General features: G+C 43.3%; 1 protein-coding gene across 8 annotated transcripts; it reads left to right on the top strand.

Moving 5' to 3' along the window:
- NIPA2 (NIPA magnesium transporter 2) lies at positions 1–26425 on the top strand. 8 transcript variants are annotated; one of them, XM_078375667.1, is made up of 8 exons: positions 1–101; positions 274–497; positions 1023–1158; positions 11376–11607; positions 13241–13297; positions 16866–16956; positions 19244–19404; positions 25352–26425. In XM_078375667.1, exons 4-8 carry the CDS (start codon positions 11469–11471, stop codon positions 25984–25986), a joined length of 1083 nt encoding a protein of 360 aa, XP_078231793.1. In that variant the 5' UTR covers positions 1–101; positions 274–497; positions 1023–1158; positions 11376–11468; the 3' UTR covers positions 25987–26425. The 8 variants fall into 8 exon arrangements, with proteins under 8 accessions (XP_078231793.1, XP_008996487.3, XP_078231792.1 ...); XM_008998239.5 differs by lacking the exon at positions 1023–1158; XM_078375666.1 differs by lacking the exon at positions 274–497 and having other exon boundaries at positions 1–247.
- The last annotated feature ends 870 nt before the right edge of the window (positions 26426–27295 follow it).

The raw sequence follows: 27295 nt of genomic DNA, 5'->3' as shown, positions 1-27295 counted from the left end.
AGATTTACGGCGCCGGCCCTAGGTCCAGGAAGCGCTGCTGACGGAGGGACCGGAGGTTGTCCTTGGCAGGTTTTCCTCGGCGCTTCTCCATGGAGGAGGCGGTACGCACGGCTTCACCCCCGAATGCTCGCACCTCTCACTGGACGGCGACGAAGGCGGTGGGCGCGCTAGCGCAGGACTGGGCGGCCCGTGTGGGGGTGTGAGCCGCGGTGCCCCGGGCAGCAGCGCGGCCGGCCTGCGGACTAGGGTGAGGTCGCTACTCCTTCCTTTCAGGCGAGCGCGAAGGGGCTGACTTGCGGGCGAGCCTGCCCATCTTGAGTCGGAGAAGGGTTCTTCAGGCAACTTTCCTTTCCGGGTGTTCTGAGTCGGAAGCGGTTTTCCTGGTAATCCGTGGTGAGGAAACCACCGTGAATCGGACCGCCATTCAGTCGCAGGGAAGCCTGGCTAGTTGGCCTTGTCGGGGACCCGTGTTCATTGAGATAGTTTTATTTGTCTCGGTGAGTTTTAGAAGGTGGCTTCAGCTGCTGTGGGGATCAAAACTGATAGTTAAACAAACCTTAGAAGTCTGCTGTAACGTTTCGAGCCTGGCTGTTTTAATTTCCTAACTTTCGCAAAATCACGGAATCCTATTTTCCTCTCTAAAAACTCGTTGTGTTTAGTTTTGGGTTTGTGCCTCCTTAATTTCTTTTTTTTTTTTTTCTTTTAACTCCAGAATTTAAATACAAGCCTCCTTAATTCTTTTACTAGGTTGTCATTTCATTTAATACAGGACTGCATGTTAAGTTCTGCTTTTAGAAATTCTGCGTATAGCCATTTGCCCGGCTAATACTTTTTTTTAATAAGGGGAAATACGAGAGTCGAGTTTCCATTCCAGTGAGCTGCCTGTCGAAGCAGTAGTTATGCTCGATTGAGTAGGTTTTTTGTTGATTGGTTAGCAAAATGAGTATGAGCTAGTAACCAAGTTTAAAACGTACTCAGTAACTTTAGTCGTTTTGCCTACCTCTGTCTTTTCTTCTCTCCAGGCTGGAGCTACTCGGCCAGGGTTTAAGACTTTAAATGGGAATAAAGGGTAGTATTTACGAGGAAATGACAGTGAATAAGTCATCTCTAACCTCTTCCAGCCTTTTTTTCATAAGAGAGACCATATTAAACTTACATGTAAGTTAAAATTTTAATTTATAACTAATATTGTTGCCTAGTTAGGGTTGGAGATTTCGGTTCTGTAATATTTATAAGTGCGGTACTGCTTTAAAAACTTAGCCAAGTGAGAGGTTGGAAAAAATGAAAGCTAACTTTATGTGTATATTTAATTTTTTTGAGACGGGGTCTTGCTCTGTCCCCAGGCTAGAGGGTGCACTCTGGGCTTACTGCAACTTCTGCTTCCTGGGCTCAAGGGATCCTTACACTTCATCCTCCCCAGTAGCTGGGACCACAGACATGCGCTACCGTGCCTCACTAATTTTTGTTAATTTTTTTAGAGCCGGGGGTTTCACTATGTTACAGTTTCGTCTCCAACTCCTGGTCTCTAGTGATCCAACCACCTCGGCCTCCAAAGTGGGGGGATTACAGGCATGAGCCCCGGAGCCGGACCTAAACTAACTTAGGTTGCAGTGGAAACCAAGCAGTAAAGATTTAGTAAAGACTAAGAGCGCTGTGTGTGTGTGTGTATATATATATACACACACACACACACACACACACACATATATTTTTTTTTTTCCTGAGAGGGAGACTTGCTCTGTCACCCAGGCTAGAGTGCAGTGGCACAATCTCGGCTCACTGCAACTTTGGCCTCCTGGGTTCAAGCAATTCCCCTGTCTCAGCCTCCGAAGTAGCTGGGATTTACAGGCTCCCATCACGTCGCCCGGCTTATTTTTGTATTTTTAGTAGAGACAGGGTTTCCCCAGGTTGGCCAGGATAGCCTGGAACTCCTGAACTCAGGTGATCCGCCTGCCTCTGCCTTCCAAAGTGCTGAGATTACAGGCTCGAGCCACCGCGTCTGGCCTAAGAGCTCTAAAATTTCAATGTAATTTGGGCAGCTGGGAGTAGTCCCTTTCTGTGTGGTCCTCTTCATGTGACTCTTTTGCCTCTGGGAGGTTTGGTTTCTTAGCTGTAAAGTGATCTTTCATCTCATTGTGTAGACTAGAAATGAGTAGAAATGATGCATGAAACAGTGCCTCGGTCGTCGGTGCTCAGTAAGTGGTAGCTGTGGTTAGGGAGATACCATAATAATAATTTCACATGTTTTCAGAATATTTCTAATATGTTAATACGGTTTATTCATATTTAAAATGCATGACTTTGAATATTACATTTTTTTCCCCATAGAAGGTATAATAAGCTTAAACTGATTTGATTGCTTTACATTGTGATATTGAATAGAAAGATAAGACTTCCCTAGAGGATAAAAGGTAGGGTGGGAGTGGGAGAGGAAATGGGAGATTTAGGTCACAGGATACAAAGTAGCAGATATTCAGGATGTACCACTTGAGAACTACCTTAATGAAATTAGAGATTTTCCTTAAAAGAGTGGATTTTAGCTGCTTTTGTCATAAAAAAGTATATGAAATGATAGGTATGTTGATTTCCTCTACTATAGTAACATAGTTTCCCATCCCGTAAATCTCAAATATACACAATTTAAAAAGGTTTATCCGTTTTGTAGAATTAAAAGCACCCCTCAGACTAGAGCATGCTTAGTCTTAAACATTTCTGCATATCTAACTGTATTTGTTTTATGTAAATAAACTTGAAATAGAACTATTTAAATAGTTATATAATGATTCCAGATGAAAATAAATTATGATCTGGCCAAGTAAATGGGTTGGAGATCTGTTCCATGCCTTTTGGATTTGGTATGGCCCATAGGGCCTCATGTGATCTCACACTCACCTTTTTTTTTTGAGACAGAGTTTCGTTCTTGTTGCCCAGGTTTCACCATGTTGGCCAGGCTGGTCTCGAACTCCTGACCTCATGATCTACCTGCCTCGGCCTCCGAAAGTGTTGGGATTACAGGCGTGAGCCACCATGCCCCGCTGACATTCACCTTTTTACTCTAATGTGGTATCTCGCCTACCCTCAATCACGGTCAGCCACAGTGGCCTTTGTTTTCTTAGAAAACTGCACACCTGCTCATGCCTCGAGCCTCTGCACTTGTTTCTCTCTCCCTTGTTCTTTTCGAAAAGCTCTTTCAAGCTTTTACTCAAGTGTTACCTGCTCAGAAAGGCCTAATGACAATAATTAAAAAGAGTCCCCCATCTCAACTCCCCAGTGCCCTTAACATGTTGTCTGTTTCACCGTAACATTTGCCACTTTCCAGAATAATGTATTTATTTCGTTTTTATTTTGCCCTACCTCTCGCAGGAGATAAACTCCATGTGGGCTGTTCTACCCCTGCTCCTAGAATATTGTGTGTGCTCATTAAATGTTTGTTGGTTTAGTAAATGATATAAGCAAGCCTCATGTTCACTGGGAGCCACAGCGAAGGCAGTATGAGTATAAAAGTACATAACAGAGGGGTAGTTAGTGTAAACAAAACATGGTGGAGGACAGGTAGGAGCAGGTCAGAATAGTAGCAGAGCGCGGACCTGGATAGAACCGAGATGTGTGAAATAAGGTCCCACAGGTGTGGGAAATAAGGTCTAAAACGGAGGTTTGGAAGAAATGGTGAAGGGTCTTCATTACTAGGTTACACAGTTTGGTCTTCTTGCTACCAACAGGTGTAGTGAATCTAAATTTTTCAGAAGGCTGAGATTGGCAGAGATGTGTTTTATAGAGTAGCATGGCAGCATCATGTGTTTAAGCTGCACTAGGGCCAGGAGAGAGGGAGGTGCAGGGTCTGGTGAGGCAGATCATGCATGAGGCTATATTTCAAAGGTAGAATCCATTTGGCACTTGGCCCTTGTATTCACTTTGGGTGATGAGGAGAGTGAAACTATTGTCAGTACAAGGAGGAGCAGGTGGGGCAGGCAGGACAGTGACCTGTACTGAGATCCTGCTTTGAGCTGCCACTTGCTTGTGTTCCACCTCTGGGGCTCCTTTTAGGAGACTCCATTGCGGAAGGCAGAAGGCTAAGTATGAGGAGGCCTGGATTCTGCTTCTGCTACCCCAGCTGTGTGACAAGTTAACATCTGTGGACCTGGTTCCTCATTGTGGGCCCTCACCACATACCTTTTTAAGCCTTTGTTGAAATGTGGCAAGTGCTGTAATGAGTTTCATGTTGTGTATGGTACTTCAGTTGGTGTAATTGTTTTGTTTTTTTGAGATGCAGTCTTGCTCTGTCGCCTAAGCTGGAAGTACAGTGGCGCAGTCTTGGCTCGCTGCAACCTCTGCCTCCTGGGTTCAAGTGATTCTCCTGCCTCAACCTCCCCAGTAGCAGGGATTACAGGCACTTGCCATCACGGCTGGCTAATTTTCCTAGTTTTGTAGAGACAGGTTTTCACCATGTTGGCCAGGGTGGTCTTGAACTCCTGACCTCAGGTGATCTGCCTACCTCGGTCTCCCAGAGTGCTAGGATTACAGGCGTGAGCCAGTGCACCCCACCCAGTTGGTGTAATTTATAAAGTTTGCTAACTTTGGTGATTGTGTTGCCTCCTGATAGTCATTTTGCAAAGCAGGTCCTAATTTAGGTTTTCCTCATTAGAATACTAGTCCATTTTGGCCGAGTGTGGGGGCTGACGCCTGTAATCCCAGCATTTTGGGAGGCCAAGGTGGGGCGGATCACCTGAGGTTGGGAGTTCAAGACCAGCCTGACCAACATGGAGAAACTTCGTCTAATAAAAATACAAAATTGGCTGGGCGTGGTGGTGCATGCCTTTAATCCCAGCTATTCGAAGGCTGAGGCAGGAGAATTGTTTGAACCTGGGAGGCTGAGGTGGTGGTGAGCCAAGATTGAGCCATTGCACTCCATCCTGGGCAACAACAGGGAAACTTTGTCTCAAAAAAAATAAAATAAAAAGAATACTAGTCCATCTTTGCCTGTTCCTTAAATTATGTGTTTTCCACATTATTTAAGAAGGTGGACCAATTTCGTAATTTTGTTTTCTTTGAGATTTGTTTCATTCTTGACATGCTTTATATTTAGTGAAAGTGTACAAGTATGAGTAAAATCAATTGTGAAAATTGAGTTTTTTAAAATCTAGAGAGAACAAGCAGAACAAAAACATCAGCTGGGTGTGATGGTGCGTATCTGTGGCCCTGTGGGTCCGAGAGGCTGAGGTGGGAGACTACTGCAGCCCAGGCATTCGAGGCAGCACCACTGCAGTCCAGACTGGGCCGCAGAGTGGGGCACGGCCTCAAAACACCAAGAAAACACCCCACACATAAAGAATGATAAGCAGAAAATCGTAAGGTTCTTTAAAAGTGTTTAAAACTTCAATAGTTTCTTTTTGGAATTTTTAATTCTGTTAGTTGTGGAATATCTGAGGATAGTCCCTTTGATCATCTTCACAACTTTAGTGCCTGGCAAATAATGGCTGCTCAGTGTTTTTTGAGCAATGGCCACAGCTGGGATTACTCCCCTGAGTCCCTCTAAGTAATTTGGGCAGGTTAACCAGCTGGAGCTTCTCATCTGTGGTTGGGAACGTAGTTGAAGTGAAATTTAGCAAGTTTTATTGTTTAGCTGTTTTTAATACTGGCCCTGCCTCATGGCTAATCCTTAAGAATAAAAAAAGGCTCTCCCAGCTGTGATTGACCTTCAGTTACAGAGAGAGGGTGCAGAGTGGGATCAGGTCTGAGAATAGTGAAGCAACTCATTCCTTTCAGGACATTACCTCTGATGTCCTATTTTCTTTCTTTTTTTTTTTGAGACGGAGTTGCTCTTGTTACCCAGGCTGGAGTGCAATGGTGCGATCTCGGCTCACCACAACCTCCGCCTCCTGGGTTCAAGCAGTTCTCCTGCCTCAGCCTCCCGAGTAGCTGGGACTACAGGCACGCGCCACCGTGCCCAGCTAATTTTTGTATTTTTAGTGGAGACGGGGTTTCACCTTGTTGACCAGGATGGTCTCGATCTCTTGACCTCGTGATTCACCCGCCTCGGCCTCCCAAAGTGCTGGGATTATAGGTGTGAGTCACCGTGCCCGGCCTTGATGTCCTATTTTCTAACTGTAAGTCAGAATGAGATCACTTATTTTCTTGGTGGCAGCAGGCTGCTTTATAATTTGAAGGCTTGCAAATTTTATGTTACTTGTCATCCCCCACCCCTCCACACATACACACTGGTACAGTTCCATGAATGAACAAACAAAACAACTGAATAACCTTATTTGGTGGTAAGTCTTATTCTAGAAAGACATGTAAATCAAATTTGCTACCGTAAATGAGTGCCTTTTGTGAGGAAACCACCACAAAAAACCTAAATGGTTGTCTTTAAGGAACTTAAAGAGTTTACCTTGAAGATAGAACAGTAATTGAGAATTAAATTTAAAAGGCTAACTAAATAGTGGAAAGAGGAGAAAATGCCTGTGGGCTGGAGCTAATTGCAGAAGTCTTTGTAGCACAGCTTAAGGTGCACCCTGGCCTTCAGTGGAGAACAGGCTCTGGGTTGCAGGAGGAGCGGTGAAGGCCGGTTGGAGGCCAGTTGGAGGCGGGTTGGAGGGGGTCAGATCAGGTTCCTGTGCTGGGAAATGAAGTGGGCAGGAGAGGGATGGCTGGTCAAGGGACTCTCGAAATCCATATGCACACGATAGACCCTACTGGTCAGAAAAGGCCTTCTCTCTGCTTTTGGTGTATGAAATGTCCCATAACACATAGATTAAAAGGGAAAGGGGAAAGTAGATTTTAAGTAGATCATGTAACTTTATGTAAAATAAATGTGGAGAAAATTTCATATGATAGCCTTAGGTTAGGAATAATTTTCAGTGACCTTAGGATTAAATGAATAAAATTCCATTATATGTATTGTTTTAATCACCTCTTCACCTCGTCAGTGGGAGAAGGATTTCCACCACACAGTACTAACACTGGGCAGATGAGATGGACGGAAGTTTCTGAGACTTTCGTTCTGAATGGAATGGAGAACCAGGGGCTGTGGGAGGCAGGCTTTGTGGTAACAAAAGTGCCTGTGGTTCCTGCAGAAAGACTTTAATAATTGCTTTAATAATTCCTTGGGCTGGCAGGGCAATGGGGCCTACTCCTGAGGTATAAGCAAGAACTGTACCTGTGCCTGGTCACTGTGATGAGAATTGTTTGGCAGCATAGGGAGGGAAACTTGCACTGAGTCTGTTAAAAGCTCTCCCAGTTTTTACCAGATGTCAAGGCAACATGTGATGTTGGGTCTTAATTTTAGACCTTATGCCACATGTATGTAACTTGCATTTAATGAAAGATTAACATGAAGTGTTAGTAAATACTAGTAAATTAAGTAGTTACAAATTAGTTATTTGAAAGTCAGGTTCATAGTATAAATAACATCTGAACGGAATGCAGTGGCTCACACCTATAATCTGGCACTTTGGGAGGCTGAGGCAGGCAGATTGCTTGAGCTCAGGAGTTACCAGGCTGGGCAACCTGGTGAAACTGTATCTACAAAAAATACCAAAATTAGCCAGGTATAGTGTTGCACACTTGTGGTCCCAGCTACTTGAGAGGCTGAGGTGGGAGGATCACTTGAGCCTGGGAAGTCGAGGCTGCAGTGAACCATGATGGTGTCACTGCACTCCAGCCTGGGTGACAGAATGAGACCATGTCTCAAAAAAAAAAATTTAAATTTGGAATTGTGAGTCTGTTGTTAAACTGGGGTTGGAATTGTAGATAAACAGCTGGGTGTGGTGGCTCAGGCCTCTAATACCAGCCCTTTGGGAGGCTGAGGCAGGCAAATTACCTGAGGTTGGAAGTTCGAGACCACCCTGACCAACACTGAGAAACCCCGACCTCTACTAAAAATAAGGAAAGTTAGTTAGACTGATGCTGCATGCCTTTAAACCCAGCTACTCAGGAGGCGGAGGCAGGAGAATTGCTTGAACCTGGGAGGTGGAGGTTGTGGTGAACTGAAATTGTGCCATTGCACTCCAAGCTGGGTGACAGAGAAAGACTTTGTCTCCAAAAAAAAAAAAAAAAAGAATTGTTCCAGTCATCCATATTCACCCAGAAAACATGTATTAAGACCTATTTTGAGTGGACCAGGTAGTATGTGCATAGGCTAAAAGGGCGAATCGCATGAGCCCGGAAACTTACGGGCTCATAAGCACGGATCAACAAGTCATGCAGGCTGTAGTGGGAATAGTGTAGGCACACTTGTTTTTTTGTTGCAATCTTTTTTTTTTTTTTTTTGAGAATGAGTCTCACTCTGTTGCCCTGGCTGGAGTGTGGTGGTGCGATCTCTCACCACATCTGCCTCCCTGGTTCAAGCGATTCTCCTGCCTCAGCCTCCTGAGTAGCTGGGATTACAGGCATGCACCACCATGCCCAGCTAATTTTTGTATTTTCAGAAGAGACAGGGTTTCGCCTCCCAAAGTGCTGGGATTACAGGCGTAAGCCACTGCGCTCGGCCCTGCAATCTTACATAGAAATGATGACTGTTCTTGACATCTTGTTCCAAAGTTCTTCTACCTCCTCTTGAAATGTATTATGTCAGTGAGACTCGCCTGTCTAAAATTGTTCCATAGGTATGCTGAAGTTAACTTGATGCTTGAGATGACCAGTATCTGGCACATAAAGTGGGTAAAACCTTATTTATGAGCCAGTCTCCCTCATCAGACTGTTTAGCTTCTTTGTTTTCATGTATGTATCTGTTAATGTTGTAACTTACCCAAGATCTCACCCCCAGCGGGAAGCAAGATGGGTCTCCAAACTCCCCACCTAAGACTTTTTTCACGGAATCATCTTGCCTTATGAATGGCATGGAGAGGACTAGGGATACTTTTCCAAATTAAGGGAGATGTCAGTTCTGGAAAGCTTTCAGGTAGACAGTCTCATTCATGAGATTATGACTGACACTATTAAGAACTCAGTACCTTTTTGACTTGAGTGACTTCTTTCAGTGTTTCAGTATTATTTTGTCTTAGGTTGTGGGGTGACCTTGCTTTTGGGACTTTGGTAGTTTCTACCTGGGCATTCTTATACCTTTTGAGCACTGAAGGTTTTATTTTAAAAATGATAATATGGAAATGTTCAGAAATACACAAGAGCAGATACAGTAATACAGTGAGTTCCTGTGTATCCATCACCCAGCTTTTACTCGTCCCTGAATCCCTGTTTTCTACAGAAAATTTTTGGTTTTTCAAAAATTAGGGTGGAAATTTTATACTTGTAGTAAGCCTGTTGGTGTTTAAGAGTTAGCTGTCTTGGTGGCATATAGGAATAAGCACTTAGATCATTCTCACAGTTCTGTGAGTCACTGGGACGATTTTGTTCTGTGCCTTTCACCGTGCCCTGTTGTGATCAGGAGATGCTCTTCATGTGGCTAGGGCAGGGTGTGAAGGGGTAGGCAGAAGTAGGAGAGGCCTCTAGGGGTAGACTCAGAACTGGCACTCTGTTGCTGACACCTGCCTCCCATTGGCCAAAACAAGCTTGATGGCCCAGCTGCAAATCAGGGGTGAGGGAGGACAGCCTTCTCGTTCAATCATATGGGAACCATATGTGCTTTGATGAGCAAATCAAAAACATTAGCCTTTTTCATTTCTTGGGAGTAATACCAACTCAGTGTGATAATGCTGTCTTTGCCATTATTGTTGTATTGTCACTCCTTACTTAACTATCTCTTGTCTCTCTTCTTTGTGAAGACTAAAAGCTATCAGTTTTATCTAGATAGCTTAGCATAATGAACACTTAGTGCATACAGCATATGTCCAGTAAATACTGTTTGAGTGGATGGATGAAGTAGTTGAGGCGCCAGGTGGACAGCAAGTTAAGTTGCTTTGGTTAAAAGCTAGGGTCTCATAACTTGAAGAATGGAAAAACTTAGCTAGTTAGGGTCCTGACTGAACTGCAGGTTAGTTTTGGGACTCAGTAGTTAAACTGTGGGATTGAAAAATCCCAAAATGTGCTAGAAAGTTGGCAGTTATAACCAGTCATAAACCTTGTTGCTAAAAACTGTTTTTTCTCTGCTATCCTCACTGTGCTTTAGTTCATTTGTCAACTGACTTTATGAGTTGGCCATTTGGGAAAAAAAAATTGCAGTCTTTGGGAAGCCTCTGCTTCCTTTCTGGCCTTGAGGCTTGAACCCTTTAGGTGCCATGGTCCTCACGTTCTCCAGAGGCCACCGGTACCATCCCACACGCCCCAGCAGACACCTCTCTGCAGGAATCGTTATCCTCTGATAATAAATACTGTGAAATCTTCTCAGCACATGCCCAAATAGGCTAAATAAATAAATTAGCATATGCTTATATCCACGTGTTGCTAAGAAGAAAATGTACGGATGAGACAATTTTGAGTTTCTTTGTATAGATTATTCAAAAGAACACATTTGAGAACCTGATAAATGTATTTATAAACCAGATTTGTGTATTGTTATGCCCAGTTTTTTGTTCTGCACTTATTTTTCTTATCAGAAAGTTTTTTTTTTGAGACAGAGTCTTGCTCTGTAACCAGGCTGGAGTGCAGTGGCGCAGTCTGGGCTCACTGCAACCTCCGCCTCCTGGGTTCAAGTGATTCTTCCACCTCAGCCTCCCAAGTAGCTGGGACCACAGGCGCATGCCACCACGCCCGGCTAATTTTTCTGTACTTTTAGTAGAGACGGGGGTGTTTCACTGTTTTGGCCAGGATGGTCTCGATCTCTTGACCTTGTGATCTGCCCACCTCGGCCCCCCAAAGTGCTAAGATTATAGGCGTGAGCCACCGAGCCCGGCCTATCAGAAGGCTTTATTAAGACTAGAACCTTTTTAAAAAAATATGGGATCAGAGTGTATGAAATCAGTTTTAACTTGGTTTGTATCATGATCCTTTTGTCATAATTTGAAGAAATATACAGATTGGTGCTCGATTTATTTATTTATTTTTTTGAGACGGAATTTCGCTGTTGTTATCCAGACTGGAGTGCAATGGCACGCTCTTGGCTCACTGCAACCTCCGCCTCCTGGGTTCAAGCAATTCTCCTGCCTCAGCCTCCTGAGTAGCTGGGATTACAGGCGCGCACCACCATGCCCAGCTAATTTTTGTATTTTTAGTAGAGACAGGGTTTCACCATGTTGACCAGGATGGTCTCAATCTCTTGACCTCGTGATCCACCCACCTCAGCCTCCCGAAGTGCTGGGATTATAGACGTGAGCCACCGCGCCCGGCCTGGTGCTTGATTTAAATAATAAATACATTTATTATCAATTATTAGTAATGAAGGAGATATTTTTTAGAAGAAGAGAAATGGAGTAAAATTTTGAATTGCATGTGAGCTGTCATGAGTATTCTATGAAAACCTCGTTTCATTTTGTATTATTTAGATTTGAAGACTGCTTCATTCTGCCTCCATTACCAGTGGTTTCTCTGTTCTGTGATCAATGTGATTCACAGGAACTTCTTAAGTAACAAACGAAATGAGCCAGGGGCGTGGAAAATATGACTTCTATATTGGTCTGGGATTGGCTATGAGCTCCAGCATTTTCATTGGAGGCAGTTTCATTTTGAAAAAAAAAGGCCTCCTTCGACTTGCCAGGAAAGGCTCTATGAGAGCAGGTAGGTTATGCCTTGTGTGACTTTGAAATGACTTCATTTTGTACCTACATATGCAGGTTCTTTGATTGTAGAAGACCACATCTTCATTCCTAGTGAGTGTATTTGGAACTTTGAACTGTTCAAGAGTTCTGAATGTTTACAAAATTGATGTTTGGTGATTTACAGGGAGAAAAGAAGTGAGAAGATGCCATAATTAGTTAACTCTACTCAGTCTTGCAGTTATCATCAAAGTAGGAACAGGGAGCAATGCCAAATTAGCATACAGCATATTCTTTAAATTTCGATATGCCTGCAGGTTAGGCTGGGCGTGGTGGCTCATGTCTGTAGTCCCAGCACTTTGGGAGGTCAAAGCAGGCGGATCACCTGAGGTCACAAGTTTGAGACCAGGCTGACCAACATGGTGAAACATGTCTCTACTAAAATACAAAAATTGGCTGGGCGCAGTGGCCTGGCTTGTAATCCCAGCTACTCGGGAGTTTGAGGCAGGAGAATTGCTTGAACCCGGGAGGTGGAGGTTGCCACTGAGCTGAGATCGAGCCACTGCACTCCAGCCTGTGTGACAGAGTGAGACTTTGTCTCAAAAATAAAGTTAGTGGTTAGAATCAGAATTTATTTTCTTTTGTTTTTTGTTTTTTTTGGGCACGGAGTCTTGCTCTGTCACCCAGGCTGGAGTACAATGGCCTGGTCTCAGCTGATTGCAATTTCTGCTTCCCATGTTCAAGCAATTCTCCTGCCCCAGCCTCTTGAGTAGCTGGGATTACACACACCTGCTACCACACGTGGCTAATTTTTGTGTTTTTAGTAGAGACGGGGTTTCACCATGCTGGCCAGGCTGGTCTCAGACTCCTGATCTTGTGATCCGCCCACCTCGGCCTCCCAAAGTGCTGGGATTACAGGTGTGTGCCACTGCACCTGGTCAGAATCAGAATTTATTAAAGTCTGGACACTTTTGTCCATGATAGTAGTAGAAGTTCTGGCTTTGACATTCGACATTTTGGCAGGAAGGAAAGAGGGTTTCCCTTGCTTGAAGAGTATCCAGTTTAATGAACTTCTGGGTGGTATAGGTTGTTTCTCTAGAAATCACTGACAAGTCATAAGACCGTGTGGGGTAATCAGGATGATTGGCCCACTCTTTACTCCTCTCTCAGGGAAATTCATGGTAGCCTCAGTGTTACGTGGCATTATGGTCACATCCCATTATTCTTCCCTGGCTTCATTTCTAGACCTGATTGGACTGCATCAGGAGACCTGCTTTGGCAGTAAACAGTACCACGATTCTCTCTTCCCTATGCCATCTCTGTGGTCAAACCTAATTCAGCAGTCTCAAAAACATGAAATGGTAGCCTCTGGGGTTTAGTGGACAGAGGAGAAACAAACTGTAAGCATCTACTGCTTGTTCCCCCAGTCCCTGATGCTTGGTCCTAAGGCAGGTGCTCTCAGTGTTCATGATGGATGTGCTCCATTCACCTTGGCAAGATAATCATTAAGAAATTGTCAGAGAAATCCCCTGAGTCATGCAGAAACCTTTATTTAAAGTAGCAACTGAGATAATTAAAATGTCATTATTACTAGTTATAATTTATACAAGAGTCTGACAATCTTCCAAAGATGTGAAATATCTTTTCATTCACAGGTCAAGGTGGCCATGCATATCTTAAGGAATGGTTGTGGTGGGCCGGACTGCTGTCGAGTATGTATAAAGAACATTGCAAGAAAAATATGATAGCTGTATATTAAAATATTTGCATATGGTGTTATAGTCTCATTACTAGCAAGTTTTAAAAGTTTAAATCTTTTTTAATTAACATAATTGAATAATATAATTTAAAAGGTCAGCAGTTTAGTAGTACTTTCTTTAGTTTTTTTTTTTTCTTTTGAGTTGGAGTCTTGCTGTTGTTACCCAGACTGGAGTGCAACGGCATGATCTCGACTCACCACAACCTCCGCCTCCTGCCTCAGGAGGAGGCAATTCTCCTGCCTCAGCCTCCCAAGTAGCTGGGATTACAGGCGCGCACCACCATGCCCAGCTAATGCTTTTGTATTTTTAGTAGAGACGGGGTTTCACCTTGTTGACCAGGATGGTCTCTATCTCTTGACCTCATGATCTACCTGCCTTGGCCTCCCAAAGTGCTGGGATTATAGGCGTGAGCCACCACCCCCGGCCTTTTCTTTAGTTTTTTATTTTTAATTTTTGTGGATAGATAGTAGGTAATTATATAGTAGGTATTATAGGATTCATGAGATACTTTGATAAAGGCATGCAGTGTGTAATAATTGCATCATGGTATACATGGGGTATCTATCCCCTCAATAATTATCCTTTGTGGTACAACAATCCAGTTAGTACTCTTTCTTTTTGAGATAGGGTCTCACTCTGTCGCCCAGCCTGGAGTGCAGTAGTGTGATCATGGCTCACTGCAGTCTTAACCTTCCAGGCTCAAGCTGTCTTCCCACCTCAGTCCTCTACATAGCTAGGACTACAAGTGCATGCCACCATGGCCGACTGATTTTTTTTTTAATTTTTATTTTATTTATTTACAGGGTTTTGCCACGTTGCCTAGGCTGTTCTCGAATGTCTGGGCTCAAGCATTCCTTCTGCCTTGCCTCTCAAAGTGCTGGTCCCAGTTATACTCTTAGTTATTTTTAAATGTACAATTATTATTGGGCCAGGCGTGGTGGCTCTCACTTTTGCAGGCCGAGGTGGGCAGATCACTTGTGGTCAGGAATTTGAGGCCAGCCTGGCCAACATGGTGAAACCCCATCTCTTCTTAAAACAGAGACTAGAGGCTGAGTGTGGTGGCTCACTCCTGTAATCTCAGCACTTTCGGAGGCCAAGGTGGGTGGATCACCTGAGGTCAGGAGTTTGAGGCCAGCCTGGCCAACATGGTGAAACTAAAAATACAAAAAATTATCCAAGCCTGGTGACGGGCGCCTGTAATCCCAGCTACTCGGGAAGCAGAGGCAGGAGAATTGCTTGAACCCAGGAGGTGGAGGTTGCAGTGAGCTGAGATCACGCCACTGCACTCCAGCCTAGGCAACAGAGTGAGACTCTGTCTCAAAAAACAAAACAAAACAAAAACAAACAAAAACATCAATCTTAATGGAACTTTAGAAATACAGAAGGGAAAAAAATATAGGAGGAAAAGTGATGCATACATGAGTACATCTGAGTGAGTGCTGATGAATAAACATAAGAGATGGCTCGTGGACTTAAAATATACATGCATAAAATTTAAAGAATAACTGATAATCAACTGGAAGAAAGAAAATGGATTAAGAGTTCTAAGGTTAGAAATAAGTGAAAATAACCTTGAAGAACGAAATTAGGCCGGGTGTGGTGGCTCACACCTATAATCCCAACGTTATTCAGAAGGAAATAAAGCTAAATATTAAACATTAGACTTGACAAATTAAGTATACATATGAAAAAACTAGAGTATTCAGTTAAAAAGTGTGTAATTTCCTAATTAAAAAGCTGGGCTGGGCACAGTGACTCATCTGTAATCCCATCACTTTGGGAGGCTGAGGCGGGCAGATCACATGCCAAGAGATCAAGCCAAGAGATCAAGTTGACCATCCTGGCCAACATGGTGAAACCTCATCTCTAGTAAAAATACAAAAAAATTAGGTGGACGTGGTGGCACGTGCCTGTAGTTCCAGCCACTCTGGAGGCTGAGGCAGGAGAATTGCTGAACCTGGAGGCAGAGGTTGTGGTGAGCTGAGATTGTGCCATTGCACTCCTGCTTGGTGATGGAGCTATCACAAAAAAAAAAAGTTTGGAGAAAGCTTTTTTTTTTTTTTTTAAAGAATTAAATTCTAGATAAGTAGGAATTAGAGAATAGAGATTATCCTGAATAAAAAGATATTTGAGGCATTGCTACCAAATTCCTTGATTGAATCTTAATGGTAACAAACCATGTTTGAAAGGCATTTTAGGAATTAAAAAGGAGAGAGTTTACTAAGAGAATAAAAAGGCAAATTGCAGACAGAGTATAAATGAAGATAATTGTCCTAAGTTTAACCAGCAAAAGATTTATGTCTGAAATATATAAAGAATTACCTTAAATCAATAAGAGAAAACAGATAGGCCGGGTAAGGTGGCTGAAACCTGTAATCCCAGCACTTTGGGAGGCCAAGGTGGGTGGATCACGAGGTCAGGAGATCAAGACCGTCCTGGTCAACATGGTGAAACCCCGTCTCTACCAAAAATACAAAAAATCAGCTGGGCATGGTGGCGTGTGCCTGTAATCCCAGCTACTCGGGAGGCCGAGGCAGGAGAATTGCCTGAACCCAGGAGGCAGAGGTTGCAGTGAGCCGAGATCGCGCCATTGCACTCCAGCCTGGGCAACAAGAGCAAAACTCCATCTCAAAAAAAAAAAAAAGATTTCACTGGGTCAGTAAACATATGAAAATGAGAAAAGCAAACAAGGCATTGCAGAGTCGTCCCATATCCCAGCAGATCAGCAGAGAGAAGTAGAGCAAAGGGAGCTCTCATATGCGGCTGAGTGAAAATTGGCATAACCGTTTTGGAAAAACCAGAAGCCAAGAAGCTTCCTTTTTTGAGATCATGCCTCTGCCCTGCGTAGGATTCCTCAGTAGCTTTTCAGTTTAGGAAATTCCTTAGTGGGACTTAATTTTCAAGTGTTCTAAGGTTTCCTTATCAGAGAGCCCCTATCTAATGCCATGACACCTAGTTGCAAACCTTTTCTTTCACTAACACTCGCTCTTTTTCTTCATAACACTTTTAACTTCTTGGCACGGGTGCTTAGTTTGTCTGTCTTCCCTCACTGAAAGTTTTATGAGAGCAGAGTCTTTGTTTTGCTCCCTGCTGTATTTCCTGATCCTGGAACAGGACCTGGCATATCTCATGATTTGCATTTTTAAAAAGAACCAGTGAAAAGGACTTGGGAGAAGTACCCTTATGTTAATGTTGGCTTCTTTTGAGTGATTTTTATTTACTGCCCTAGGATATAAGTATCTATTTAAAATTTATATTAAAATGCCTTTATGTCAGCATGAACTAGATTTCTTCAGTTAGATTATAGATATGTGTTGTTTCTTGAATGTTTCTAATTGACTTGGACTCTTTCTGTAATGTTGGAGATTTATAGAACCATAACCCTTATTAATACATTGAAGAAATATGGAGGTTACTCAATTCAGTTGAAATGGTATATAGATATTCTATAAAATGCAGGCATTTCCAAGTCGGGTCCATACATTCTTATCTGAGATTGTTTCTTTTGTCTGTCTCCAAGTGGGAGCTGGTGAGGTGGCCAACTTTGCTGCTTATGCGTTTGCACCAGCCACACTAGTGACTCCATTAGGCGCTCTCAGCGTTCTAGTAAGGTAAGGACACAACATTTTTCATCTAGAAACAGTAGCGAGTATCTTAGTCTGTACAATATTAATTACCATCTGATTACATGTGTTCAACACAATTTACATTTCAACAACCTGGAGAACTTTGCTTTTTACACTATGTAGTACTTGCTTTTAAAACATTATTTTCTGTGCATAGGCAAGCTATTGATTTGTGGAAGAAAATGCTTTGTCTTCTTGTATTCAGAGCCAGTACTAGTTCTTCTTCAAGTTCAGGTTTTTTTTGTTTTGAGATGGAGTTTCGCTCTTTTTACCCAGGCTGGAGTGCAATGGCGCAATCTCCGCTCACCGCAACCTCCGCCTCCTGGGTTCAGGCAATTCTCCTGCCTCAGCCTCCTGAGTAGCACGCGCCACCATGCCCGGCTAATTTTTTGTATTTTTAGTAGAGATGGCGTTTCACCATGTTGACCAGGATGGTCTCGATCTCTTGACCTCGTGATCCACCCGCCTCGGCCTCTCAAAGTGCTGGGATTACAGGCTTGAGCCACTGTGCCCGACCTCGAGTTCAGTTTTTTAAAATTCAAAGTTGGCCGGGCACGGTGGCTCACACCTGTAAATCCCAACACTATGGGAGGCTGTGGTGGGTGGGTCACCTGAGGTCAGGAGTTTGAGACCAGCCTGACTAACATGGTAAAACCCCGTCTCTACTAAAAATACAAAATTAGCCATGAGCGGTGGCGGGCGCCTATAGTCTAAGCTACCTGGGAGGATGAGACAGGAGAATTGCTTGAACCCGGGAGGCGGAGGTTGCAGTGAGCTGTGAACGCACCACTGCACTCCAGCCTGGGCTGCAGAGTGATACTCCATCTCAAAAATAAATAAATAAATAAATAAGTAAAATTCAAAGTTGCACTCATCTCAGCATTTATCATTTAGTGCATGTGCACTTTGGTAGGGCTTGCTTGGTAGGTGATGAGTAGGTTTCTATGCCTGGCCTGGGGTGCTTGTTTTGAATGAGTGATCTAAGACTTGTCCCATTTCTGGTTTTTAATGATTAGCCCAAACAGCTAAGCCCATATTGAAGTCTGGATCTTGGTTACTGTTTCCAAAGTGGATTGACTGATTTTTATCTGTTTCCCCCACCCCCCAAAAAAAAACACTATATATAAAATGGGGTTGCGTTATAAGTTATTGCCCTTTACGCTTAATTTTCTTTATAGTAGACTGTTAATGTATTTATTGGTTTATGCTGTATTTTCTTTGTAGGGTTAGCTAAAACTAGGTATAAGTTATTAAAACCTGATAATTTAATAGGCAAATTGTATACAATTAAATGAACACATAAGAGGGGTGCATCAACCCTTAGAAATAACTTGGCTCGGCATGGTGGCTCACGCCTATAATCCCAGCACTTTGGGAGGCCGAGGCGGGTGGATCACGAGGTCAAGAGATGGAGACCATCCTGGTCAACAAGGTGAAACCCCATCTCTACTAAAAATACAAAAATTAGCTGGGCATGGTGGCGTGCTTGTAGTCCCACCTACTTGGGAGGCTGAGGCAGGAGAATTGCTTGAACCCAGGAGGCAGAGGTTGCGGTGAGCCGAGATCATGCTATTGCACTCCAGCCTGGGTAACAAGCGAAACTCCATCTCAAAAAAAGAAATAAGACTGAGCAAATTTTAAGCATTGGTGGTTTGTGTATAGATTCTTTTTGGTTTTCTTTTTCCCTTGGAGATGGAGTCTTACTGTGTCACCTAGGCTGGAGTGCAGTGGTGCGATCTCAGCTCACTGCAGCCTCCCCTTTCTGGCTCCTGCTTCAGCTTCCTGAGTAGCTGGGATTTATAGGTGCCTGCCGCCATGCCTGACTGATTTTTGTATTTTTAGTAGGAGGTTTCACCATGTTGGCTAGGCTGGTCTTGAACTTCTGACCTGGGGTGATTCACCTGCCTCGGCCTCCTTAAGTGCTGGGATGACAGGTGTGAGCTACGATGCCTGGCCTGGATATAGGTTCTTAATTAGGATATAAATGTATACAAATTCCTTCTTCACTATAAATTTCATATCGACTTCTTGCAGTGGAAAGATGTTAAGTATACAGGTGTAGTGTATGATGAAGCAAAATGACTCCCTAGAAACATTTGCACATTATGACAAAATGTACTTTGTTATTCCCTTGGCTAAAGCCAGAATCTTCGTAAGTTCACATTGTTTTAGTTTGAGTTCAGTGATTTAGATTATGAGTTTTATTGGTATTTGTAAAAGAAAAGTAGCTGATTATTTTAAAGTTCTCAACCTTTTTTCCTCCCTGTTTTAGTGCCATTCTTTCTTCATACTTTCTAAATGAAAGACTTAATCTTCATGGGAAAATTGGGTGTTTGCTAAGTATTCTAGGATCTACGGTTATGGTCATTCACGCTCCAAAAGAAGAGGAGATTGAAACTCTAGATGAAATGTCTCACAAGCTAGGTGATCCAGGTAAGTAAAAGGAAAGTCTTATTAGTCTTCCTGCAGTTTACTTTTTTACTGAGTTTTTACTGTAATCAGAATTTGGTGTGCACATAAGGAGAGAGAAATTGTCCTTCCTGGTGGAAGAACAAATTGTAGTTGTCTTCCCTGCTTTCTCTTACCAGTCCCAAGCCTGTGTTTCTTCTGTTCTTTAACTCTGTGTTTGTAAATTGCATGCTTATATTGCTAGTACTTAATTCCTTGTCTTTAGGCATTATCTGTTTTCCCTTTTATTATTTTTTTTATTTTTTATTTTTGAGACGGACTCTCACTCTGTCACCAGGCTGGAGTGCAGTGGCATGATCTGGCCTCAGTGCAACCTCCGCCTCCCAGGTTCTAGTGATTCTCCTGCCTCAGCCTCCTGAGTAGCTGAGATTACAGGCATGCACCACCATAGCCAGCTAATTTTTGTATTTTTAGTAGAGACGGGGTTTCAATGTTGGCCAGCATAGTCTTGACCTCTTGACCTCATGATCCGCCCACCTCAGCTTCCCAAAGTGCTGGGATTACAGGTGTGAGCCATCGCCCCCAGCTATCTGTTTTACCTTTTATCTACTCTCCCTATATAGTTTTATTATTTGGAGTATTTGTTTACATTATCATTGATACATAACTTTATTCTTATCTTAGCCCTTATTATGATTACTTTTCCTTTCCTGTATGATTTAAGTTTTTCCAGAACTAATAATTATCTTGTGTGCACAGTTTTTTATGAATTGATCAGTGTACGGTGAAACTCTTCCCCAGTTGGCTTATTCTACTCTCAGTAATTTCAAAGAGGTATTCTTTGTTTCATCTGTTTTGGAAATTTCTCTCAGTGCCTTCTGTGTGGCGTGGATCTAGGTGGGTGTCTCCAGGCTGCCAGCACAGCTGTTATCTGCACTGCCCTTCAGCAGCTCCCTGGGGATTCCCTTCAGTTTGCTTTTTCTTGGATCCCTTATTTCCAGATTCCTGAGTTTGCTTCTTCATTTTGGTGGTGCCACTCTAGCGGAGACAAGAACAGGCATGAAAAGATGAGACTTTTCAAGACCTTGTTTATCTCAAAATGTCTTTACCTGATTGTGACCACCACTGTCTTCTCATTTCTGGCATTACTGCTGAGAAATTAAACAGTTCATTTCTTATCTTTTACATGCAACCAAGTTTTTCGTTTTTGGAAGCATGTAGGATATTCTCTTTCCCCACGGTGTCTGAAATTTCCCACTGACATTCCTAGATAGGGATCCATTTATGTCCATTGTGCTGGGTACCTGATGGTTGATTTTATTTTGAGATAGGGTCTTGCTCTGTTGCCCAGGCTGGAGTGCAGTGGCATACTCTCAGCTCACTGCAGCCTTCTCCCCAGCTCAAGCGATTCTTCCACCTTAGCCTCCCAAGTAGCTGGGACTACAGGTGTGTGCCACTATGTCCAGCCAATTTTTAAATTTTTTTGGTAGAAACGAGGTTTTACCATGTTGGTCAGGCTGGTGTTGACAAACTCCTGATCTCCAGTAATCTGCCCACCTCAGCCTCCCAAATTGCTGGGATTACAGGTGTGAGCTACTGTGTCCCACCTGATGGTGTGTTTTTCTTTCTTTCTTTTTTTTCTAAGACAGTTTCGCTCTTGTCGCCCAGGCTGTAGTGCAATGGTGCAATCTCGGCTCACTGCAACCTCTGCCTCTTGGGTTCACACGATTCTCCTGGCTTGGCCTCCCAAGTAGCTGGGATTTCAGGCACCTGCCACCCATGCCCAGCTAGTTTTTGTATTTTCAGTAGAGATGGAATTTCACCATGTTGGCCAGGTTGGTCTTAACTCCTGATCTCAGGTGGTCCACCTCAGCCTCCCAGTGCTAGGATTACAGGTGTCAGCTACCGTGCCTGGCCTGACGGGTCTTTTTAATTTGAAAATTTGTGTCTGACTTTTGGGAACTGAATACTCCTTTGATATTCTTTCTTGTTTTTTCTTTGCAAGATTCTTACTCATCTGTTTATTGAAGTTCTTGACCTAGAACCCTAACCCTAACCTAGATCATTAATTTTTTCCCCTCATTCTACCATTTTGTCTTTTTGCTCTGCCTTTGGGGAGATTTTCTCAGTTTTTTTTCCCCCGGCCCTTCTGAGTTTTTATTTCTGTGGTTATGTTGTTAATTTCTAAGAGTTTATGGATTCTGTTCTTTTGATTCCTAATTACTTTAAAATCTTTGTCTGCTAACGTTAGTCTGTGAATTCTTTGTGGGCCTGCTTCTACGGTGGTGGTTCTCTTTTGTTTTTAGGCATTCGTTTTTGTCTTTTTTTTTTTTTTTTTTGAGATGGAGTCTCACTCTTACTTGCCCAGCCTGGAGTGCAATGGTGTGATCTTGGCTCACTGCAACCTCTGCCTCCTGGGTTCAAGCAGTTCTTTTGCCTCAGCCTCTCGAGTAGCTGGGATTACAGGCATGCACCACCATGCCTGGCTAATTTTCAATTTTTTTGGTAGAGACAGGGTGTCTCCAGGTTGGTCAGGCTGTTCTCGAACGTTTTTTTTTTTTGAGATGGAGTTTCGCTCTTGTTACCCAGGCTGGAGTGCAATGGCACGATCTCAGCTCACCGCAACCTCCACCCCCTGGGTTCAGGCAATTCTGCTGCCTCAGCCTCTTGAGTAGCTGGGATTACAGGGATGCGCCACTGTGCCCAGCTAATTTTTTGTATTTTTAGTAGAGATGGGGTTTCATCGTGTTGACCAGGATGGTCTTGATCTCTTGACCTCATGATTCACCCACCTCGGCCTCCCAAAGTGCTGGGATTAAAAGCGTGAGCCACTGCACCCAGCGTTGGCTTTTTTTTAATTGCATGCTGGACATAGGATATTAGAAGGTGTAAAGGTTTTAAGTGATGTTTTTCTTCCTTCAGAGAGAATATAAATTTCTTCTGGTAGGCAGAAAAGAATACGGCAGATCACCTTCACCCTGAAGGTGTGGTTTTAAGCTTTGTTGAGCCTAGTTTCTTTCTAGTTCGCCTTCCTTCTTCTTTTTTTTAAATGTATTACATCCAGCCCAAAATGTCATTGTTATTATTTTTTTGAGACAGGATCTCACTCAGTCATCCAGGCTGGAGTGCAGTGGAGCGATCATGGCTCACTGCAAACTCTGCCTCTTGGGCTCAAGTGATCCTCTCACCTCCGCCTTCTGAGTGGCTTGGACTACACAGATGTGGGGTACCACATCCGGCCAGTTTTTATATCTTTCTTTTGTTTGCTTGTTTTTGAAATGGAGTCTCACTCTGTCACCCAGGCTGGAGCACAGTTGTGTGATCTTGGCTCATTGCAGCCTCTGTCTCCTGGATTAAAGTGATTCTCCCGCTTCACCCTCCCAAATAGTTGTGATTAGAGGCGCGCACTACTATGCCTGGCCTAATTTTTGTATTTTTTTTTTTTTTTTTTTTTTTTTTTTTTGATAGAGACAGGGTTTTGTCATTTTGGCCAGGCTGGTCTTGAGCTCCTGAGCTCAAGTGATCCTCCTGCCTTGGCCTCCCAAAGTGCTGGGATTATAGGCATGAGCCACCACCCCTGGCCCAGTTTGCGTTTATTCTTTTTCATAACCCTGTGGCTCTCAACTGATAGCTTTGGATGTTGGTTTGGGCCCCTCCACCTGAGAAAGTGAGAGCTCCAGGGTCTGTTCCTCAGTGACTGGAGATGCTCAAATCCCTGCTTGGCCCTGTGGCCTTCTGGCCAGGCTTTGTTTCCATCTGGCTCCTCTGACCTTGGCTGTGCGGCTTGTGTGCCAGGAAACACCATAAGGGGAGATGCACACAGAAATTTGGGCTCACTACTCTTCATTTCTGGGTCTTGGTCCGTTAAGTCCCGGCTGCTTAGGCAGCCCCAGATTCCAGCTTGTTTTTACCGAGTCCACTCATGCATAGGCTGGTGTCGATGGAGCTTCATGCCATCTCACCCCTTGCTTTGGCAGTTGACCCAAGGGAGAAGGCAGAGGTACGTGTTGGTCTGATTTTTCTCTTCTCTCTGAATTTTGGCCCCTTAAGTCCTGGCTACTTTGATTGCTCTTTGATGCCCTCAAATAAATGTTCTTTTTGTTTTTTTGGTTGATGTGGATCCGTTGTTTGTTGGTATTTGGGATGCCAGGTTCAGCTGTCTCATCATTTCTCTGAGGATATTAATAATAGTTTTTCTGGTTTCTTTGAGGATATTAGTTTTATTGTTTTTAGAGGGACGGTTGTTTGTTTTGAAGCTTTTCACATCTACGAGGGACAAACGGGCTTGGCGCTTTTCGGTTTGTTTGGGCTTCTCTCCACTGCACTGGACAGGAGACGCCTTCATCTAGGCTTCACTTTCAGTCTTGCATTTACCCCACTTCGGAGACACTTTGTAGCTTTTGAGCGTTCTGTGCTGGAAACTAAATTGCTTTTTAATGTTTGATCACAGCTGATGTGTAGCATTTAGCTTTCTCCGATCTGTGTATTAGTTATTAGCCTTTGCATTCTGACTTACAAAGTATTGTTATCTTCGGTCTTTTTTTTTTTTTTTTGAGACAGTCTCACTCTGTTTCCCAGGCTAGAGTGCAGTGACGTGATCTTGGCTCATTGCAACCTCCGCCTCCCAGGTTCAAGCGATTCTCCTGCCTCAGCCCCCCAGGTAGCTGGGATTACAGGTTCGAGACACTGCACCTGGCGTCTGTTCTTAATTTTGTATATTTGTATCTTTAAAAATCCTATTACCCTGTATTAGTGGAGTTTGAGGAAGGAAGAGTAAATTCATGTGACTTCTGTGCCTCAGTTTCCTCCTCTGAAGATGCAGGTGGTAGTATCTGTGACACAGGGTAGTTGAGTGCAAATTGCTGAGAAAAATGCCCGGCCCACAGTGCTACACAGTTACTGGCTGTTACCATGCTGGCTTCAATTCTCCATATCAACCAGAACCCCAGCGGTATCTTTCAAGTTACCCAGTTGACTTGCTAGTTACTCCAGCAGTTGTCTGCAAATTTTAAAAAAAGTTTACCCCTTTTAGGGAAAACCTGATGAATAACTCTTTTCTTTTTAAAATGGGGTTTTGCTCTTGTTGCCCAGGCTGGAGTGCAGTGGCGCATTCTTGGCTCACCACAACGTCTGCCTCCCGTGTTCAAGCGATTCTCCTGCCTCAGCCTCCTGAGTAGCTAGCTGGGATTACAGGCGCCCACCACCACACCAGGCTAATTTTGTATTTTTAGCAGAGACGGGGTTTCTCCATGTGGGTCAGGCTAGTCTCAAACTCCTGACCTCAGGTGATCCACCTGCTTCAGCCTCCCAAAGTGCTGGAATTACAGGCGTGAGCCGCCGTGCCCAGCCACATCTATAAATTGTTGGGCATTTGAGGCCACCTGGTGGTTTCTCCTCCACTGTTTTGGTCTCTGTTCTGATCCCACTGTTCCTGTTACCTTGTGAGTTAGAACACTTCAGTAGGCATAAAATGCTGCTTCAGAAATGTTAGGGATGTGACAATTTGCGACTATGAAGCAAACACACCTTAATCTTCAGTGCGTACATCTGAGTAAATGTTTGTGGTTGCGCGTCTGCTAGGGCAGCAAAATGAAGCTGATTTTTATTTCCAGGTCATACCTTTTCTCCCTGTCGTGTTTATTATATTTTGTTTTGGATATTGTGTTTAAGAGCAGCTAACCAGCCAGGTGTGGTGGCTCACGAGGTCAAGAGATCGAGACCATCCTGGCCAACATGGTGAAACCCCGTCTCTACTAAAAATACAAAAATTAGCTGGGCGTGGTGGCACGCGCCTGTAGACCCAGCTTCTTGGGAGGCTGAGACAGGAGAATTGCTTGAACCTGGGAGGTGGAGGTTGCAGTGAACCGAGATTGTGCCACTTCACTGAAGCCTGGCGACAGAGCAAGACTCTGTCAAAAAAAAAAGAGCAACTAACCATTTGACTCATGTAACTTTTCTTTGCCTCCTTCAGGTTTTGTGGTCTTTGCAACCCTTGTGGTCATTGTGGCCTTGATACTAATCTTTGTGGTGGGTCCTCGCCATGGACAGACAAACATTCTTGTGTACATCACAATCTGCTCTGTGATCGGCGCGCTTTCTGTCTCCTGTGTGAAGGGCCTGGGCATCGCCATCAAGGAGCTGTTTGCTGGAAAGCCTGTTCTGCGGCACCCCCTGGCCTGGGTGCTGCTGCTGAGCCTCCTCGTCTGTGTGAGCACACAGATTAATTACCTAAATCGGGCCTTGGATATATTCAACACTTCTATCGTGACTCCAATCTATTATGTATTCTTTACAACATCCGTTTTAACTTGTTCAGCTATTCTTTTTAAGGAGTGGCAGGATATGCCGGTTGATGATGTCATTGGTACTTTGAGTGGCTTCTTTACAATCATTGTGGGGATATTCCTGTTGCATGCCTTTAAAGACGTCAGCTTTAGCCTAGCAAGTCTGCCTGTGTCGTTTCGAAAAGACGAGAAAGCAATGAATGGCAATCTCTCTAATATGTATGAAGTTCTCAATAATAATGAAGAAAGCTTAACCTGTGGAATCGAACAACACACTGGTGACAGTATCTCGAGAAGAAATGGAAATCTGACAGCATTTTAAGAAAGATGTAATTAAAGGTTAATCTGTGATTGTCATGAAGTGAATTTGAATATCAGAATGTATCTGAAAAAGCATTGTCCTCAAATAATGTTCTTTAAAGGCAATCTTTTTAAAGATTTCACTCATTTGGACCAAGAAATTACTTTTCTTCTATTTAAACAATGGTAGCTCACTAAAATGACCTCAGCACAGGACGATTTCTATTAACATTGTATTGTTGTAGAAGTGTTTTACATTTTCATTCCTTCTCCAAAATCTGAAGGCACTAATAACAGTTTTAAGTCTATAAAAATGTTTTATTTTTCCATTGGTGATGAAAGTCTGAAATGTGCATTTGTCATCCCCATTCCATCAATCTCTGACCATATAAGGCTTTTTTATTTTAAAAAAGAACAAAATTATCCCAATACATTATTCTGTGATTTACCTTACGTATAAAGTGGCTCCTGTTTGATGATTGGTTTTATTTTTGAAATATTAAGGGAAAACTAAGTTACTGAATGAAGGAAACTCTTACAAAACAAAAAAAAGGGCGGAAATCACCACAAGGAACTATTTCTCAGGTTGTGATCTATCACCGTGAATCCGGCTTCCTGTGTGCATTCGATGGCCGCCTTAGTACCTTATCAGCCCAGCGCCTCCTGCCTGTTGCAACCTGGCTGGGTTCATTCTTCAGTTACCCTGATCCCATGCTGCCTGAAACCTTGATGATTACTGTTTTACATCAGCTCTTGTACTTTTCATTATATTTCATAGTGAGTCATATTGTCATTTAGACTTGGAACAGCTCTCGGAAATAGAAGACTAGGGTTATGTCTTAAATTTAACTCGTTACAATACAAAGTAGAAAAGAAGTTCTTTTCTAAGTCGGAATGCTTAGAACAGACTTAAAATGTTTATAAAATATGGTCTGTTTGTACCAAGTACTTTGCTTAAGAGCTCCTTTGGGCCACTATATATTTTGGTTTCTAGAAAATGTTTATGAAGAAGTTGATGGAAAATTGCAAACACATGCAGAAAAGGTAGAATTAAAAAGGTCTAATGAGCCCCATGCAGCTGTTGAACCTGTTCACTCGTAACCACTGACTGGCCTTTAGTTAATTTGCAGTTAATTTCCACCTGGTGATGGGAAGAGACCATTCATCTGTTCCAGTCTGTGGCTCCTGCCTGGAGGTTACCCAAAGGTGCGTCAGTGCCAAACCATCCGTCCCCGAGAGCCTCCCACACCGGACGGTGCTGGCATTCCATGTAGCTCACCATTGGCTGCATGGAAAGTCCCTTTTTTCTAAGGTTAGTATTGGCCTTCTAA

The sequence above is a fragment of the Callithrix jacchus genome, chromosome 6 (assembly GCF_049354715.1).
Source record: "Callithrix jacchus isolate 240 chromosome 6, calJac240_pri, whole genome shotgun sequence".
NCBI classification, from domain to species: Eukaryota; Metazoa; Chordata; class Mammalia; order Primates; family Cebidae; genus Callithrix; species Callithrix jacchus.
The sequence above is the reverse complement of the archived record's forward strand: the minus strand, read 5'-3'. Positions and strand labels throughout refer to the sequence as shown.

What these genes read in the sequence shown, in the direction of transcription:
- NIPA2 (XM_035303527.3), top strand. Translation starts at nt 11,469, where the DNA reads ATGAGCCAGGGGCGTGGAAAATATGACTTCTATATTGGTCTGGGATTG. An exon ending in GAAAGGCTCTATGAGAGCAG is followed by an intron (nt 11,608 to 13,240) that starts GTAGGTTATGCC and finishes TTTCATTCACAG; the next exon opens with GTCAAGGTGGCCATGCATAT. An exon ending in GCTCTCAGCGTTCTAGTAAG is followed by an intron (nt 16,957 to 19,243) that starts GTAAGGACACAA and finishes TCCCTGTTTTAG; the next exon opens with TGCCATTCTTTCTTCATACT.